The sequence below is a fragment of the Vigna radiata genome, unplaced genomic scaffold (genome assembly GCF_000741045.1).
Source record: "Vigna radiata var. radiata cultivar VC1973A unplaced genomic scaffold, Vradiata_ver6 scaffold_201, whole genome shotgun sequence".
Classification (NCBI taxonomy): Eukaryota; Viridiplantae; Streptophyta; class Magnoliopsida; order Fabales; family Fabaceae; genus Vigna; species Vigna radiata.
The window spans coordinates 496,724-510,127 of record NW_014543621.1 but is presented as its reverse complement, the minus strand read 5'-3'; the positions used below and the strand labels follow the sequence as shown (position 1 = coordinate 510,127).

General features: G+C 35.4%; 2 protein-coding genes across 2 annotated transcripts; both read right to left on the bottom strand.

The window, feature by feature from the left end:
* Positions 1-2,512: 2,512 nt before the first annotated feature.
* On the bottom strand, positions 2,513-4,567 carry LOC106754715. Its single transcript, XM_014636775.2, has 5 exons — positions 4,019-4,567; positions 3,599-3,816; positions 3,347-3,475; positions 2,870-3,001; positions 2,513-2,786 (listed from the first exon to the last, which is right to left on the bottom strand). The coding sequence occupies exons 1-5, from the start codon at positions 4,299-4,301 to the stop codon at positions 2,673-2,675; spliced, it is 876 nt and encodes a 291-aa protein (XP_014492261.1). The 5' UTR covers positions 4,302-4,567; the 3' UTR covers positions 2,513-2,672.
* A 7,368-nt stretch (positions 4,568-11,935) lies between these two features.
* On the bottom strand, positions 11,936-13,398 carry LOC106754723. Its single transcript, XM_014636785.2, has 2 exons — positions 12,627-13,398; positions 11,936-12,267 (listed from the first exon to the last, which is right to left on the bottom strand). The coding sequence occupies exons 1-2, from the start codon at positions 13,310-13,312 to the stop codon at positions 12,198-12,200; spliced, it is 756 nt and encodes a 251-aa protein (XP_014492271.1). The 5' UTR covers positions 13,313-13,398; the 3' UTR covers positions 11,936-12,197.
* Between the last annotated feature and the right edge of the window lie 6 nt (positions 13,399-13,404).

The following is a 13,404-nucleotide window of genomic DNA, read 5'->3' as shown; positions in this document are numbered from 1 at the left end:
GAAGATCAACAAGAAGGCCCATTAGATAGCATTCCAGCCGTGGAAAAGGGTAGAGAGCCCAAGGTCCAAGACAGCCAATTCGGGAGCACGAGTATAATTTCCTCATTTTGCACGTGTATCTTGTGCTCTTTTAATTTCAGCATGCTTTGCACACCATTTAAGATGGCATTTTATCCACTACCACTAGTACAAAAACAACATACAACGTCGAATATTTTTGGCCTTTCACATCGAATTCGAGAATGACGTCATATCAAGAGACATTAAATTGACGTCGAATTTAAAAATTTTTGACGTTAATTTAATGTCGAATTTTGTCAATATATGACGTTAATTTAACGTTGAATTTTGTCAATATATAACATTAATCAATTTTTTTTTTAATTAATTGTGATCTTTTTTTACAACTCTACAAGACCTGAAAAGCGGAAAAACAACAAATTTCAGTTTTTGGTATTTTATAAAGCATGAACTATGAACAGTAATATAAGATCAATCAAAGAATAATAACAAACAACAAAGAAGTTCAATCAAACAACAAATAAGTTCAATCAAACAATAACAACAAACAAGTTCAACAAAACAACAACAACAAACAAGTTCGAAAAGATAAAACAAACAAGTTATTAATAAATAATTTCTTCAAAACAAAAACGAAAATGAAAACTAACCTTCAAAAGGTGGGCTCATCGGAATAAAGTGTTTCCACCAGTGAGAGAGAAAAGAGAATGCACCTATGAAGGACAAGAACACGAAAATAATCGTTGAAAACAAACAAAAATCATACCTAAAGTAGTTAATTAACATGCATTTGTATCAAATGAAAGAAAGATTACATGTGATGGTCGTCAAACTTCGTTCGAAAAAAGTTTGAGTAGAGAAAAGGGTCTTGCACACTAAGATAAAGTGAATGAATTTTCAATCTCCCGTTCAATTATTTTTTGAATTCACTAACCTTTTAATGTCTAAAGCTGGGAATCTCGACATTTTATATCCTTTTATGTCAAATTACAATTCTAAATGACGTTTAACAATTGCATTTATTTATAAAATTATTATCAATCATTTTTAACATTGACTATTAAGTGGTTCGACATTAAACACGTGACATTATGCAGTGTTTTTGCACTAGTGTACTCTCGATTAAATAGCTAGAGCATGGGAGGGGAATTCCTATAAATTCACCCTCCCCTATTTGTAATCTTAGTTTTGAATTAATTAAATTTTTTTTTTGGAATGCACCTTCCATAGATGGTTGGTTGTTTGAGTTAGAGCCCCCTTTCATAAGCACCTCACCCTACCTTACTCCATTAGCTTCCATAGTTCCATCGTCTTTCAGTGTGCAAGCATGTTCTCTGCTTAGTTCATTGGTCTAAAGCTCTCTGTCGCACAGAGCCATCAAATACTAAGAAATTAAATTCTAATATTTGAGATGGCGTTGGGCACAAGCTGGTGCTGTCGGATAGCCTCTTGGCAATGAGCTCCAGGGTTTTGGAATTAGGTGCTACACAGGTCCGTAAGTGCTACCCAAGCGCTATTGGGTACTACCAAGATACCATTGGGTGCCATTCGAATTATATACTATATAAAACTCCAAGGTTTCTAGAATTGGACATCAAGTGTAATGTGTTAGGTGACACATTTGTTTTGTTTATGAATTGTCTTGATAAAATTTTAATTTTCACTTCATTAATCGTTTGGTTGGATTGAAATTTTGATAGATAATTCTTGAAATATAATTCTTTATTTTAATTGTTGTAGTAGATTTTGAGTAATAAGAGCTATTTTTCTTATTATGTATGGGGTTTGCAAGTTAAAAGTATAATATGAAAGTTAGCTTATTTGAATGATAATGGATGATATAAACATTGCATGGTGATTGTGTATGCTAGCTTGCCCCAACCTCCAACCCCTTTAGTTTCCTTCCATAGATGGTAGGTTGTCTGAGTTAGAGCCCCTTTCGTAAGCACCTCACCCCACCTTACTCCATTAGCTTCCATAGTATCCATATTTAAGTATCCATTCTTTGTATTGAGTTTTCATTGTGGTTTTTTACTCGGGTTTTGCGTCTAAATCCAGTGAATATTATGTTCATTTATGCTTCAGAAGCAGAAAAAAAAATGTTATAATCTTAACTTATGAATTCCGAAGCATTAACCAACAAAATAGTTGATAACTGAGGGTCAGATCTTGTCTATGCCTAGGACATGTTTGAAAGAAACAATAACGAATTATATAGAACAGATGAGAGCATTTGGATAATAATGATTCTGAATTGTTAAATCTAGAGCTTCCAGAATTAATATTAGCTTTTCCAAAATTAAATTTTTAACTTATATGAAAAAAATATTTATTTTTTTCTTCTTACAGAAATGCTTATGGAATTTTTATTTTTTTCCAGACCACCCTTAATAGTGAGGTGGGCAAAGTATAAATAACCCTTGGACAGATGACCCACAGACATGTGAATAAGAAGATATTTTATTTTCTTAATTACATTGATATGTTCATGTAAGAACAAGTGAGACAAATTGTATATAATAAGTAATTATGGTAGTAATTATCAGTAGATGCTCGATGATTATTTATAAAACGAACATCAATAAGCAAAAGTAACAAATATTTTCTTGACACCACAAAGCACACACAAGACACTAGAGTTGAAGCTAAATTCAAACAATTCTCAACTCTTTTAGCCATTGGGAATGCAAAGGGCATGGGTCTGGGTTGCCTTGGGCAGTGGCCTTCTCAGAGAGAGAATAAAACCAACCATTCCTCCATTTGAACTGCAAGTATAACCAACATAATAATTTATATATCAACGTTATCTTCTGAATCAGATATTTATTGCACTAATTGTATCATTTACCTCCTTAACTGCTGTGGGAAAGTGGGCTACAGCTCTTGAATATGCACATAACCGCTCTTCCATTGCTTCTTCAAATGTTAACTCTTTCTCACTTGCTGCTGCTGATGCCAGTTCTGCTATAAGGCTGGACAACTGAAAGTGCAAACTTCAATCAGTGTTACTTCTTAGTATTGAATACATCACTAATATTAGCTTAAACTGTTTGATAAAACAAAAAATCTATACAAAAGTTTATTTCACCAAAAAACTCAGCCATAGTCACTTTTACCTACCTAGACACCTCTTCAAGATCCAAAAGAAGAAATCTTATGCATATGGTAATGATTGTAATCACCAAACCATGAAGCATCCTATTAACTACAAAGTTTAATCTAATCGTGCACATGCTGATAGATTTTGTCTTGTAATAAAAATGTTATTGATTGACAGAATTAGCAGATTAGTTTTGAGAATATGCCAATTGCAAATCATACTTACTTCGGTTCGGAATTCCTTTTCCACAACACCTACAGAAACTCCTCCATGACGTGCTCCAACAAGCATTACAGAGCAAATCCATATAAGCTTCTCCAGCATCTGCTTTTGAAAATCCTTCTTGTCAAGAACCTGGTTTTCAGACATACAAATGATATATTATCAGACATTTAAATGATAGTATGTTGTATATATCATGAACAAAATTCAAGGATTCATCAGACAGTTATCTAATTTCAGGAGTCGTATGCATGCCTTGCAAGAGAGGCCTCCAGCATTTAACCTTGCAGCAATAACAGAAGCCCACTTGCCATATGCAGCAGTGAGGCCTTCAGGATTGGTATCAGTGGTGCCATCAACAGGGGCCTCTCCAATTTTCGACACTGCAAAATAAGCCAACACCTGGTTTGCATCATTCAAGCCTTTGGTCTGAAGCCACGGCTCCATCATTCCGTTCTGGAAAAACACCAAATCTGAAAAAACAACACCAAATCATTACCACCAAAAGTTCTAGGAATCCCACATTGAGTAAGATGAGCAACCCGAATATATGTTAGCTATATAATCACGTGAAAGTTGATCCCAGAGACTCTCTGTTCAATCGATCTTTCAACTCCTAACAAAGTCCATCAACTCAAATTCAACCCACAATGCATGACACAGTGAAAAACTCACCATCCCATCTGGAAGAAGGAGTGGATTGAAGCACGGTTTCAAGATCATCATTTCTCGTGCACACCAAAATGGGGCCTTTAAAGTTCAGTGGTACGGCCTCTCCGCGGCGAACGAGAAGGTCTTGGCCACTGCCCATGTTCTGCAGGGCCTGCCCCACTCTTCCGCCGCCGACAATGATGGCGGGAACGACCTTGGTGGCGGGGGTGGCGACTACGGCGGATACTTGGAACCTGAAGGCAGTGGTTGTGGGGAAAATGGGGAAGGAGAGGGTGGCCATGGCCATAGAGGAGTGAGTGTTAAGTCTTGAGCAGAAAGTGTCGGCAGTTACAATGAGTGAGGAACAAGAAGAAGAACAATATCAAACATAATTGCTTCCCTTTGCGTTGTTTGTTTCATACACAACTCGTGTGGTTGTTGTTTGAAGGTTCTATCCTCCACTTGTTTCTTTCTACCATTGATCATAATTTATGTTGCTGCATCGTTCTAATTCTAATAGTCCAATTTCATTTTGAAGTATGAGATTAATGCTCACCACACCTCTATATACACCAGTATTTATTTTATACTCCCCTGGTTCTTTGTTTCTTTTTTCTTCATGTTTCTCGTTCGTCTGTCTTATCTTCCATGTATATTTTTTTAATAATTTTATTTTATTCCTTTCTTGTATAATAAATTCTTATGAATGGACAGTTCAAACAATTTTTGTCTATATACATTTTAGTTCATACCTGTCTTAGATCTGGCCTTGTCTAAATAAGCCAGAAAACACTAACAAAAAACACGCCAGATAAAACAAAACTCATAACACCGAACAAGTTTCCACCACACATAGAGACCGTCTCTTTGTGTTTTTCTTATTTGGTTCAAAAATAAAATGGATAATGATATTTTGACAATACTTTTTGATAACTTTTTTTTATAATGGGACACGTGTCATCACTTTATTGGTCTATTTAAATTTACGTTTAAAAAAATATTTAAAACGGACCAATCACAAGCTGACACATATGCGTTGTCAAAAAGTTGTTAAAAAAGTGTTGTTAAAAGGACTTTTTCCATATAAATTTACTACTTTCTTCACCTAAACACGATATTTAAGTTCGGAAAACACTTATTTGACACCACTGTTTTGACAACGTCACGTGGCGTTTGTTTATTGGTTCAATTTGACAAAAAAAAATTCAATATTCAATTAATGAGAGGAAGGTATTATGGGAAGGGAAAAATACAAAATTTCTTTTCACGCTTTCCCTATTCTTCTTTCATTCTCGGTTTGTCTCTCTCATCACTCTCGTTCTCTCATCTCTCTCATCTTTCTGTGGAACCCTAAAGCCTTGGCTCATCTTCATCTCCATCGTTCCTTTTGGTCGGTTTCCCACCTCTGTTATACTCTTTGTTTATGGTGCGACCCAACACCTTGTTGTGCAGCATTGAAGTCGTCTTGGACGTCCCTATCCACCATTTGTTTTGTGTCTTCTCAGTGTCGTGTTGTTTTGTGGTTTTCGTGTGTTGTGCGAACCCTAACCATCTTCTCGAGCATTGGCGTTTTCGTGTTGGGCGAACCCTAACCTTCTTGTCCACCATTTTTCCATTGTGCCTCTTTGTAGCAAGCATCCCAGGATTGAAGTTTTATCCAAGGTTGTAGCATATTGGGAGTGGATCCTGGATAATGAGAACATTAGAAGAATGAAAGCGTCAGCGAAATATGGATAGTTACAGGATTAGTTTCATTTGTAGAGATTCTGTTTGTATTTAGACGAAGATGGATTTTTTGCTTTGTAACAAACAATGATATTTATGTACAAATTGTTATTGCAATAAGATGATATCTTTCATGATTACTTACTGTGCAATTTCATTTCATTTTGTTAGGAAACATGTTGGCTTCGTTTTACACCAAAAGGGGGGGGAGGGGGGGTGAATTGGTGTTAGTTCAAATTTAAAATCTTTTCGCAATCTTGGTATGAAAATTCAAAGCTTTTGACCTTTCCTTGAAATGCAAGTTATTGAAAATGTAATGCAGCGGAAAAACGTAGTTGACTGCTAAACAGATATAGTCGACTGAATTTAAAGAGTGCAGGGATAGAGAAAATCAAACACTGATTTTTATACTGGTTCGGCCAACAATGCCTACATCCAGTGTCCTTCCAACCTTGGAAGCAAATGCACTATAATGGTTGCGGTTTTTACAGCAAGGAATTTATAGAAGCACCACGCAAAAATATAAATCTCCTCTCTAACCCAAAACCAAATATAGCTGCACACAAAAACCAGAATTGTAGCAAGAATCCCCTCTCCTGCAATCTGCACCCACGTCAAACAATCCTCAACGTGTCACCAACACTCTTCACAGGATGCCAAGCCTATCACAACACGGTTCACAGGTTGCCAAGCCTATCACAACACACTTCACAGGTTGCCAAGCCTTCAGTCAAATGCAACAGTCTTCACAGGATGTCAAGCCTTCAAGATCAAACCAGAAGCACCTTCTTTGTGCAGATGTTGATCAAACAGTAAGCGCAATTGACTCCTCAATCTGAATCTCTCTTAAGAAAGATCACCACCGTCTTCTTGGAGAATTCTTGGAGCTTCTGAAACTGAGAGCTTTCTCTGAAATATGACAATGAAAATGTTAGATTACAAAAGTCTCAGAACAAATCGTGTTATGTTTTATTTATAGTTTTCCTGTCAGTCTTAGTCGAATAGCCTACTAATACAGTTGACTGTATTAAATCAGTTATAACAGACAGTCAACACACATGCTCCTCAGTCAACAAAATCAATGCACATTTATTATAGTTGACCCAGTTAGTTAATCCAAACTAACTTTTGAAAATGTAGCCGTTGGAGCAAGTAGGCAAAACAGATTTCCAAATATAACAGTAATACAGTTGAATAAGTGTTTCACACCGTCGACTGACTCATGAAAAAACACTTTGAAATTCTTTTCATCTCAAAATCTCATCAAGTACACTTTCACAAAATCTGTACAAAGATTTTAGCTTAGTCGAATCCATTACCAGTGTAGTCGACTGGACTAGGCCTTTGTCACAACAAATATAAGTTCATAAAATTACTTGTGAGCTTTTCTTTAGAAATGTGTAAAAGTAATCAATATCATTTTAACACACATTTCATACAAGCATGTTCCAAACATATAACACATAATCAATCATAGGAACATATATGCAAATTAGCAAAACATGTTCAATAAAAGTATTGTTCAAAACAGTATAGCATATCAACTGAACATGTAATTCTGGAACATATGTATTGTTATTAAGCAGTGTGTTGTCATAATAAAAAACCAGTTTGATATAGAGTTTGCGTTGTCAACAATCTCAACACATTTAAGTTGTGTATATTTTGATGACAAAGTAACGCGCAATATTAATAAGTTTTTTACATGAATCCAGTGGTTTGCACTTGATTTTGGTGTTTAGGTGTGAGTAGATTGTGGGAAGTCATGTTTTGGAACTCCATCATGGACGAAAGAAACAATGTTTGTGAGATTACCATGGGTTGCCCACACATTAGTTTTTAGAATTTACTCACACTTAAACACTAAAAAGAAGTCTCATCCATTCAAGAAATATGAAAAAATTATGTAAAATTTCTTTGGCTACTTATGTGCCCAAAGTTGGTTCATGCTACACAAGTTTTTGTACAAAACTAGATTTTTGTTTGTGTAATCGTTTACAATGTTCTTCTAATCGATTACAATGGCCAAAAATCCCTAAACTTGATTACCAATGCATAATTTGAAAGGTCTTTGAGTCTAGATTCCAACAAAACAAGAATCAACTAATTTGGAGTTTGGTGAAGAAAGTTATAGGCAAAACAACTAGCAAAGGGTCAGATTTGGCAGGAATATATAAAGCGTCAACTTGAAGGAATAAACTGTACCTACTGAGATGTCCAAAAATTGCAAATTAATAGTCATTGGAAAGTTTTCTGAGTCTAGTTTCTAATAAAAAAAGAAGGGTCAAATATGTTTTTAGTCCCTTAAGTATCACACGATTTTGGGTTTAGTCCCTACTCGAAACATTGATTGCTTTTAATCCTCATAGTTTTGAAAATGTTATAAATAGTTCCTAATTTTGGACGGCGTTAATTTTCTTTTGACGTGGCTAACGGCCAACCCATGTCTCATGCCATGTATGAGTTTATTCTCTGTCACCTTTTCTTTTCTTTTTTTCCAAATTGCACATAAGCCCCTAATTTCTTCAAATTTCTTCCATGTTTACACTTCAGAAGGAACATTTGCAGTTAGAGTTCAGAAAAAACACCCAATTTGATTAACTCATTAGCAGTCATCTCCCAGTACAGAAACACGGAAGGTGAAACCCAAATCGCCGTTCAACCTCCAACGCAAGGCTGCCACACCTACCCTCCATACCGCAACAAAAACCCTAAGCCAACCACCTACAAATCCCGAACAGAAGCGCAATCGTCATCTCCTTCAAATCGCGCCGTCATCGTCGATTTTGTTCTGTTCTAAGGGAATGGTCGAAAAAAAAAAAATTCCACTTTTTGCAAGCTCTGATTATCAATCTGCCATGGACGTGTTTCTCATTGAAAATTTGACTTGTCCCATTGGATAATCATAAGAAGGTATAGCCCTTGGTGGTGGGAGTGGGAGGGGTTTCAAAAGAGGAAGCATCAGGAAATTTTTGAGAGAGGGATAGGCTGAACTGTAAAAATCCCCATTACTGCTATTCTGATTCGAGGAATGCTGTGATATTTTAGGGATTCAGTGCTTCCTTTTTTATCGAAGGCTCTATAGATTTCATCTTTGGAAACACTCTCTCTCTTTAAGGTTAGATTTTCTCTCCAAAAATTTCACAGCTGTGATATAGAACCAGTGTTGTCAAACAATCCAAGATTTTTCAATAAATTAATCAGAAATGGAAAGAAAGTAGAAATAATGTTTTTACGAAAATTGATAGACGTGGGGTACCCTCAACATTGGTAAGATTTATGAAGGTGTGTTGTCATGAGATTAGATTATCACATTGGAAACACTTAACAGGGATGTCTTACAGGACACGAGATTCTCGTCATTGTACAAAGTGTTCTAATTAGGGTTTTTGTTTTACCCTCTTTCCATTTTCTCTGTTTCTCTGTCAGTGGCTACAAATTCCTCAGCAGATCATTATTGTGGTTCATACTGTTATGGTTGTAGAATAGGAGATAAGAAGGATATCGACTCTACTCCCTTCAGCAACAACGTGGAGGATTAAGGTAACAAAGAAAATCTTGGCAAAGAAGTTAAGGGTTGAAATGTAAACATTGAAAAAATTAGGAACTTGTGTGAAAGTTTGAAATAAAAAGAGAAAAACATGGTAGAGAATAAACTCATACATGGCATGAGACACGGGATGGTCGTTAGCCATGTAAAAAAAAAATTAACGTCGTCCAAAATTAGGGATTATTTATAATAGTTTCAAAACTATGAGGATTAAAAGCAATCAATGTTTCGAGTAGGGACTAAACCCAAAATCGTGTGATAGTTAAGGGACTAAAAACATATTTAACCCAAAAAAGAATCACATCATTTGGAGGTCGGTGGAAAAAGTTATCATTAAAATAGCCAACAAAGGTCAAAGTTGACACCACGTTAACATGGTCATGACACCAACATTGGGTCTTTCCTCCACCATGGGCTGCCCAAACCTTAGTTTTCAGACTCTACTCATACTTATACACCAAAAAGAAGTCTCATCCATTCAAGAAATATGAAAAAATTACGTAAAATTTCTTTGGCTACTTATGTGTTCTTGTAATCGATTACAATGACCAAAAAGCCCTAAACTTGATTACCAATGAAAAATTTGAAAGGTCTTTGAGTGTAGATTCCAACAAAACAAGAATCAACTCATTTGGAGTTCGATGGAGAAAGTTATGGGCAAAACAACTAACAAAGGTCAGAGTTGGTAGGAATATATAAAGCGTCAACTTCATGGAAAAAACTGTACCTAGTAAGATGTCCAAAAATTACAAATTAATAGTCATTGAAAAGCTTTTTGAGTCTAGTTTTTAATAAAAAAAAGAATCACATCATTTGGAGGTCGGTGGAAAAAGTTACCATTAAAATAGCCAGCAAATGTCAAAGTTGACACCATGCTAACTTAGTCATGACAACAACATTGGGTCTTTCCTCCACCATGGGTTGCTCAAACCGTAGTTTTCAGACTCTACTCACACTTAAACACCAAAAAGAAGTCTCATCCATTCAAGAAATATGAAAAAATTACGTAAAATTTGTTTGGCTACTTATGTGTCAACAATTGGCTCCTACAGACAAAACTATATTTTTGTTCGTGTAATCATTTACAGTGTTCTTGTAGTCTATTACAATGGCCAAAAAGCCCTAAACTTGATTACCAATGCATAATTTGAAAGGTCTTTGAGTCTAGATTCCAACAAAACTAGAATTAACTAATTTGGAGTTCGGTGGAGAAAGTTATGGGCAAAACAACCAGCAAAGGTCACAGTTGGCAGGAATATATAAAGCTTCAACTTGAAGGAATAAACTGTACCTACTGAGATGTCCAAAAATTGCAAATTAATAGTCATTGGAAAAATTTTGAGTCTAGTTTCTAATAAAAAAAGAATCACATCATTTGGAGTCGGTGGGAAAAGTTATCATTAAAATAGCCAACAAAGGTTAAAGTTGACACCATGTTAACTTGGTCATGACACCATCATTGGGTCTTTCCTCCACCATGGGTTGCCTAAACATTAGTTTTAAGACTATACTCACACTTAAACACCAAAAAGAAGTCTCATCCATTCAAGAAATATGAAAAAATTACGTAAAATTTCTTTGGTGTCCACAATTGGCTGCTACAACACAAGTTTTTGTACAAAACCAGATTTTTGTTCGTGTAATCGTTTACAGTGTTCTTGTAATCGATTAAAATGGCCAAAAATCCCTAAACTTGATTACCAATGCATAATTTGAAAGGTCTTTGAGTCTAGATGCCAACAAAACAAGAATCAATTCATTTGGAGTTCGGTGGAGAAAGTTATAGGCAAAACAACCAGCAAAGGTCAGAGTTGGCAGGAATATATAAAACGTCATCTTGAAGGAATAAACTGTACCTACTAAGAGCGATAGCGAGAGCGAGCGAGAGCCAGAGCAGTAGCGAGAGAGAGCGAGAGGGAGAGAGAGAACAAAAGCCAGAGTTCTGAAATAGGAGTGAGAAGGTTCATTTCTAATGAAACAGGACAGGCATTTCTGAAATCACAGATATCTGAAACCTCCCTTAAATCTGACATCAAATTTTAATTAAAAAGAAAATTAAAAAACAACCAATCAAATTATGACACGTGACAGTGTTAAAATAGTGTCAAACTTTTGGTGTTAAAATATCGGAACCCTTTTAAGTTCAGTAACATGTCACATACAGGAAGAAACATTCACGCATGATTTTTTTAGGTTTAAACCCTTTTTTGTCCCTAAGTTAAGTTCGGATGTTCATTTTAGTCCCTGCTTTTAAAAATGTCAACCTAACACTTAATGAACAATAAATCACAAGTTTTCATACTTAGGTATCCAATATTTTGTGATTTGTGAATGGAAGGTGTTATGAACAACAAATCACTTAATGAAAAACTTGTGATTTGTAACGAATAGGACTGATTTGATACACTTTTTATATCATAGGGACTAAAGGTTGACATTTTTAAAAGCGGAGACTAAACTGAAAATCATAAGTTAACTTAGGGACAAAAAAAGATTTAAACCTTTTTTTTATTTAAAAATCAAAAGTGACAATAAAGAAAGTTGGTAAGCATGTTGAATTTTAGATTAAGGATTAAAGTAAAAAATGGATAGATAGCTAAATGCACATATAAGTCTAAGACAGGACAAAAGTTTACAAACAAAAGTTGATCTTTCAATTATCGGATTACAAAACTCTTGACATGTGCTATGTGCTCTGATATTATGACCAAAGAGAAGTTGGTGGTCTTTACATTTCTCAATACTAACTAGTGAACAAAGAAATGAATTTCCTTGACTATCAAACCTGGGAATTAAAATCTATGGTGTCTTTCTTTGGTATTCTTCATGCCCTGGAATACTCTTTCACATATTTATTACTGTTGTGAATTTCCATTGCACTCCATGTTTTGTATTTCCATTATAAGTAATTCACCCTCTTATATTCTTTCATTTTCTTTTTGCGCAATGAAGGAATGACCAGCATCCATTTGAGAATGAAGAATTGTGATCAACATACCTGATGAAACGAAGAAAGCATCAGTGGATAATATACAGTACACCAAGTTTGTTTCACTTAAACTACGTTAATTTCTAGTTATTTGATCACTACAATCATGACTCTTGGACTCTAATACAAGATGTTATAAGGAAATTTTTATTGAATAAAAGGAGTTAAGTCTAATAAAAAGGAATAGTACTCTATAAGAGCGATTTCATAAAAGGGATTAATAATCAGAAAAATTATATAACAGAGATTTCGTAAATTTGTTTATACACTTAGCTTGTGAAGAAATTCATTTCATTTTTTCTTCACAATCTCTCTCTCTCTCTGAATTAGAAGTGTTTCCGAAACATATGGAGAGTTTCAGTATCCACCTGTTTGTGTCACTCATGCCATCTTCTGTGTTGTTTCCTGAAAGGGAAAATCCTTTAATTCTCCAATCTTTTCCCACTTGTTTTATAGATTCCTGCAATGAAGGTCTAGAAGAAACCTTGGACTCATTCTTCGTTTTATCCTTCTTCATCCAATCAAGAGAGATTGGAAAGAACAACTTCAGGAGGAAGGTTTCACTGTCCATGCTTTCAACCCGCAATATCTGACCAGGTCTAACGTTATCTTTGATTTTCTTCTTCTTCTTTAGCTTTTTTAGTTGAGCTTTATTGCCACTACTTTGCATGTGTGTGTTGTTCAGGGAAGTTTCATTTTGATGTGGTTGTTCTGGTTCCAGCACATGCTTCTCATGAACCACCATGTCTTGAAAAGAGAGTTCATAGCCAGACTCAGGCATGTCTTGCACCATCTCCATAAGTTCCCTTTGTCCTTGTGCAATAGCTTTGCTCCTTGAAGCATGAGAAGCCGTAGAACAAAAAGTTGAACACTCAAACTTTAAGTTTTTCCTTTGGTGTGTTTCTCCAAAATCTGCTTCCTTATTGAACCTTGCTTCATTGTCTTGTGGTTGATCACAATCTTTAGAAAGTGTGGTGTTTGATGAACCCCAGAAACTGAATTCTGTGTCTCCTCCACTCTCGTGAAGGGAGTTTGTTTGGTGGGGTGTGTTCATGTTTGAGGAAGGAGTGAAGGGACAAAGAAGAACATGGTATAGAATATAAGTGTTGGGGAAATATGTTGTCTTTTTTTTTTTTTTTTTTTTTT

Excerpts from the sequence above, each read along its gene's own strand:
- LOC106754715 (XM_014636775.2), bottom strand. The coding sequence starts at position 4,301 with ATGGCCATGGCCACCCTCTCCTTCCCCATTTTCCCCACAACCACTGCC. Across the intron at positions 3,002-3,346 it reads AAAAGGAATTCCGAACCGAA|TTGTCCAGCCTTATAGCAGA; the intron begins GTAAGTATGATT and ends TTGCACTTTCAG. Across the intron at positions 2,787-2,869 it reads TTCCCACAGCAGTTAAGGAG|TTCAAATGGAGGAATGGTTG; the intron begins GTAAATGATACA and ends TTATACTTGCAG.
- LOC106754723 (XM_014636785.2), bottom strand. The coding sequence starts at position 13,312 with ATGAACACACCCCACCAAACAAACTCCCTTCACGAGAGTGGAGGAGAC. Across the intron at positions 12,268-12,626 it reads GGCATGAGTGACACAAACAG|GTATGTTGATCACAATTCTT; the intron begins GTGGATACTGAA and ends TCGTTTCATCAG.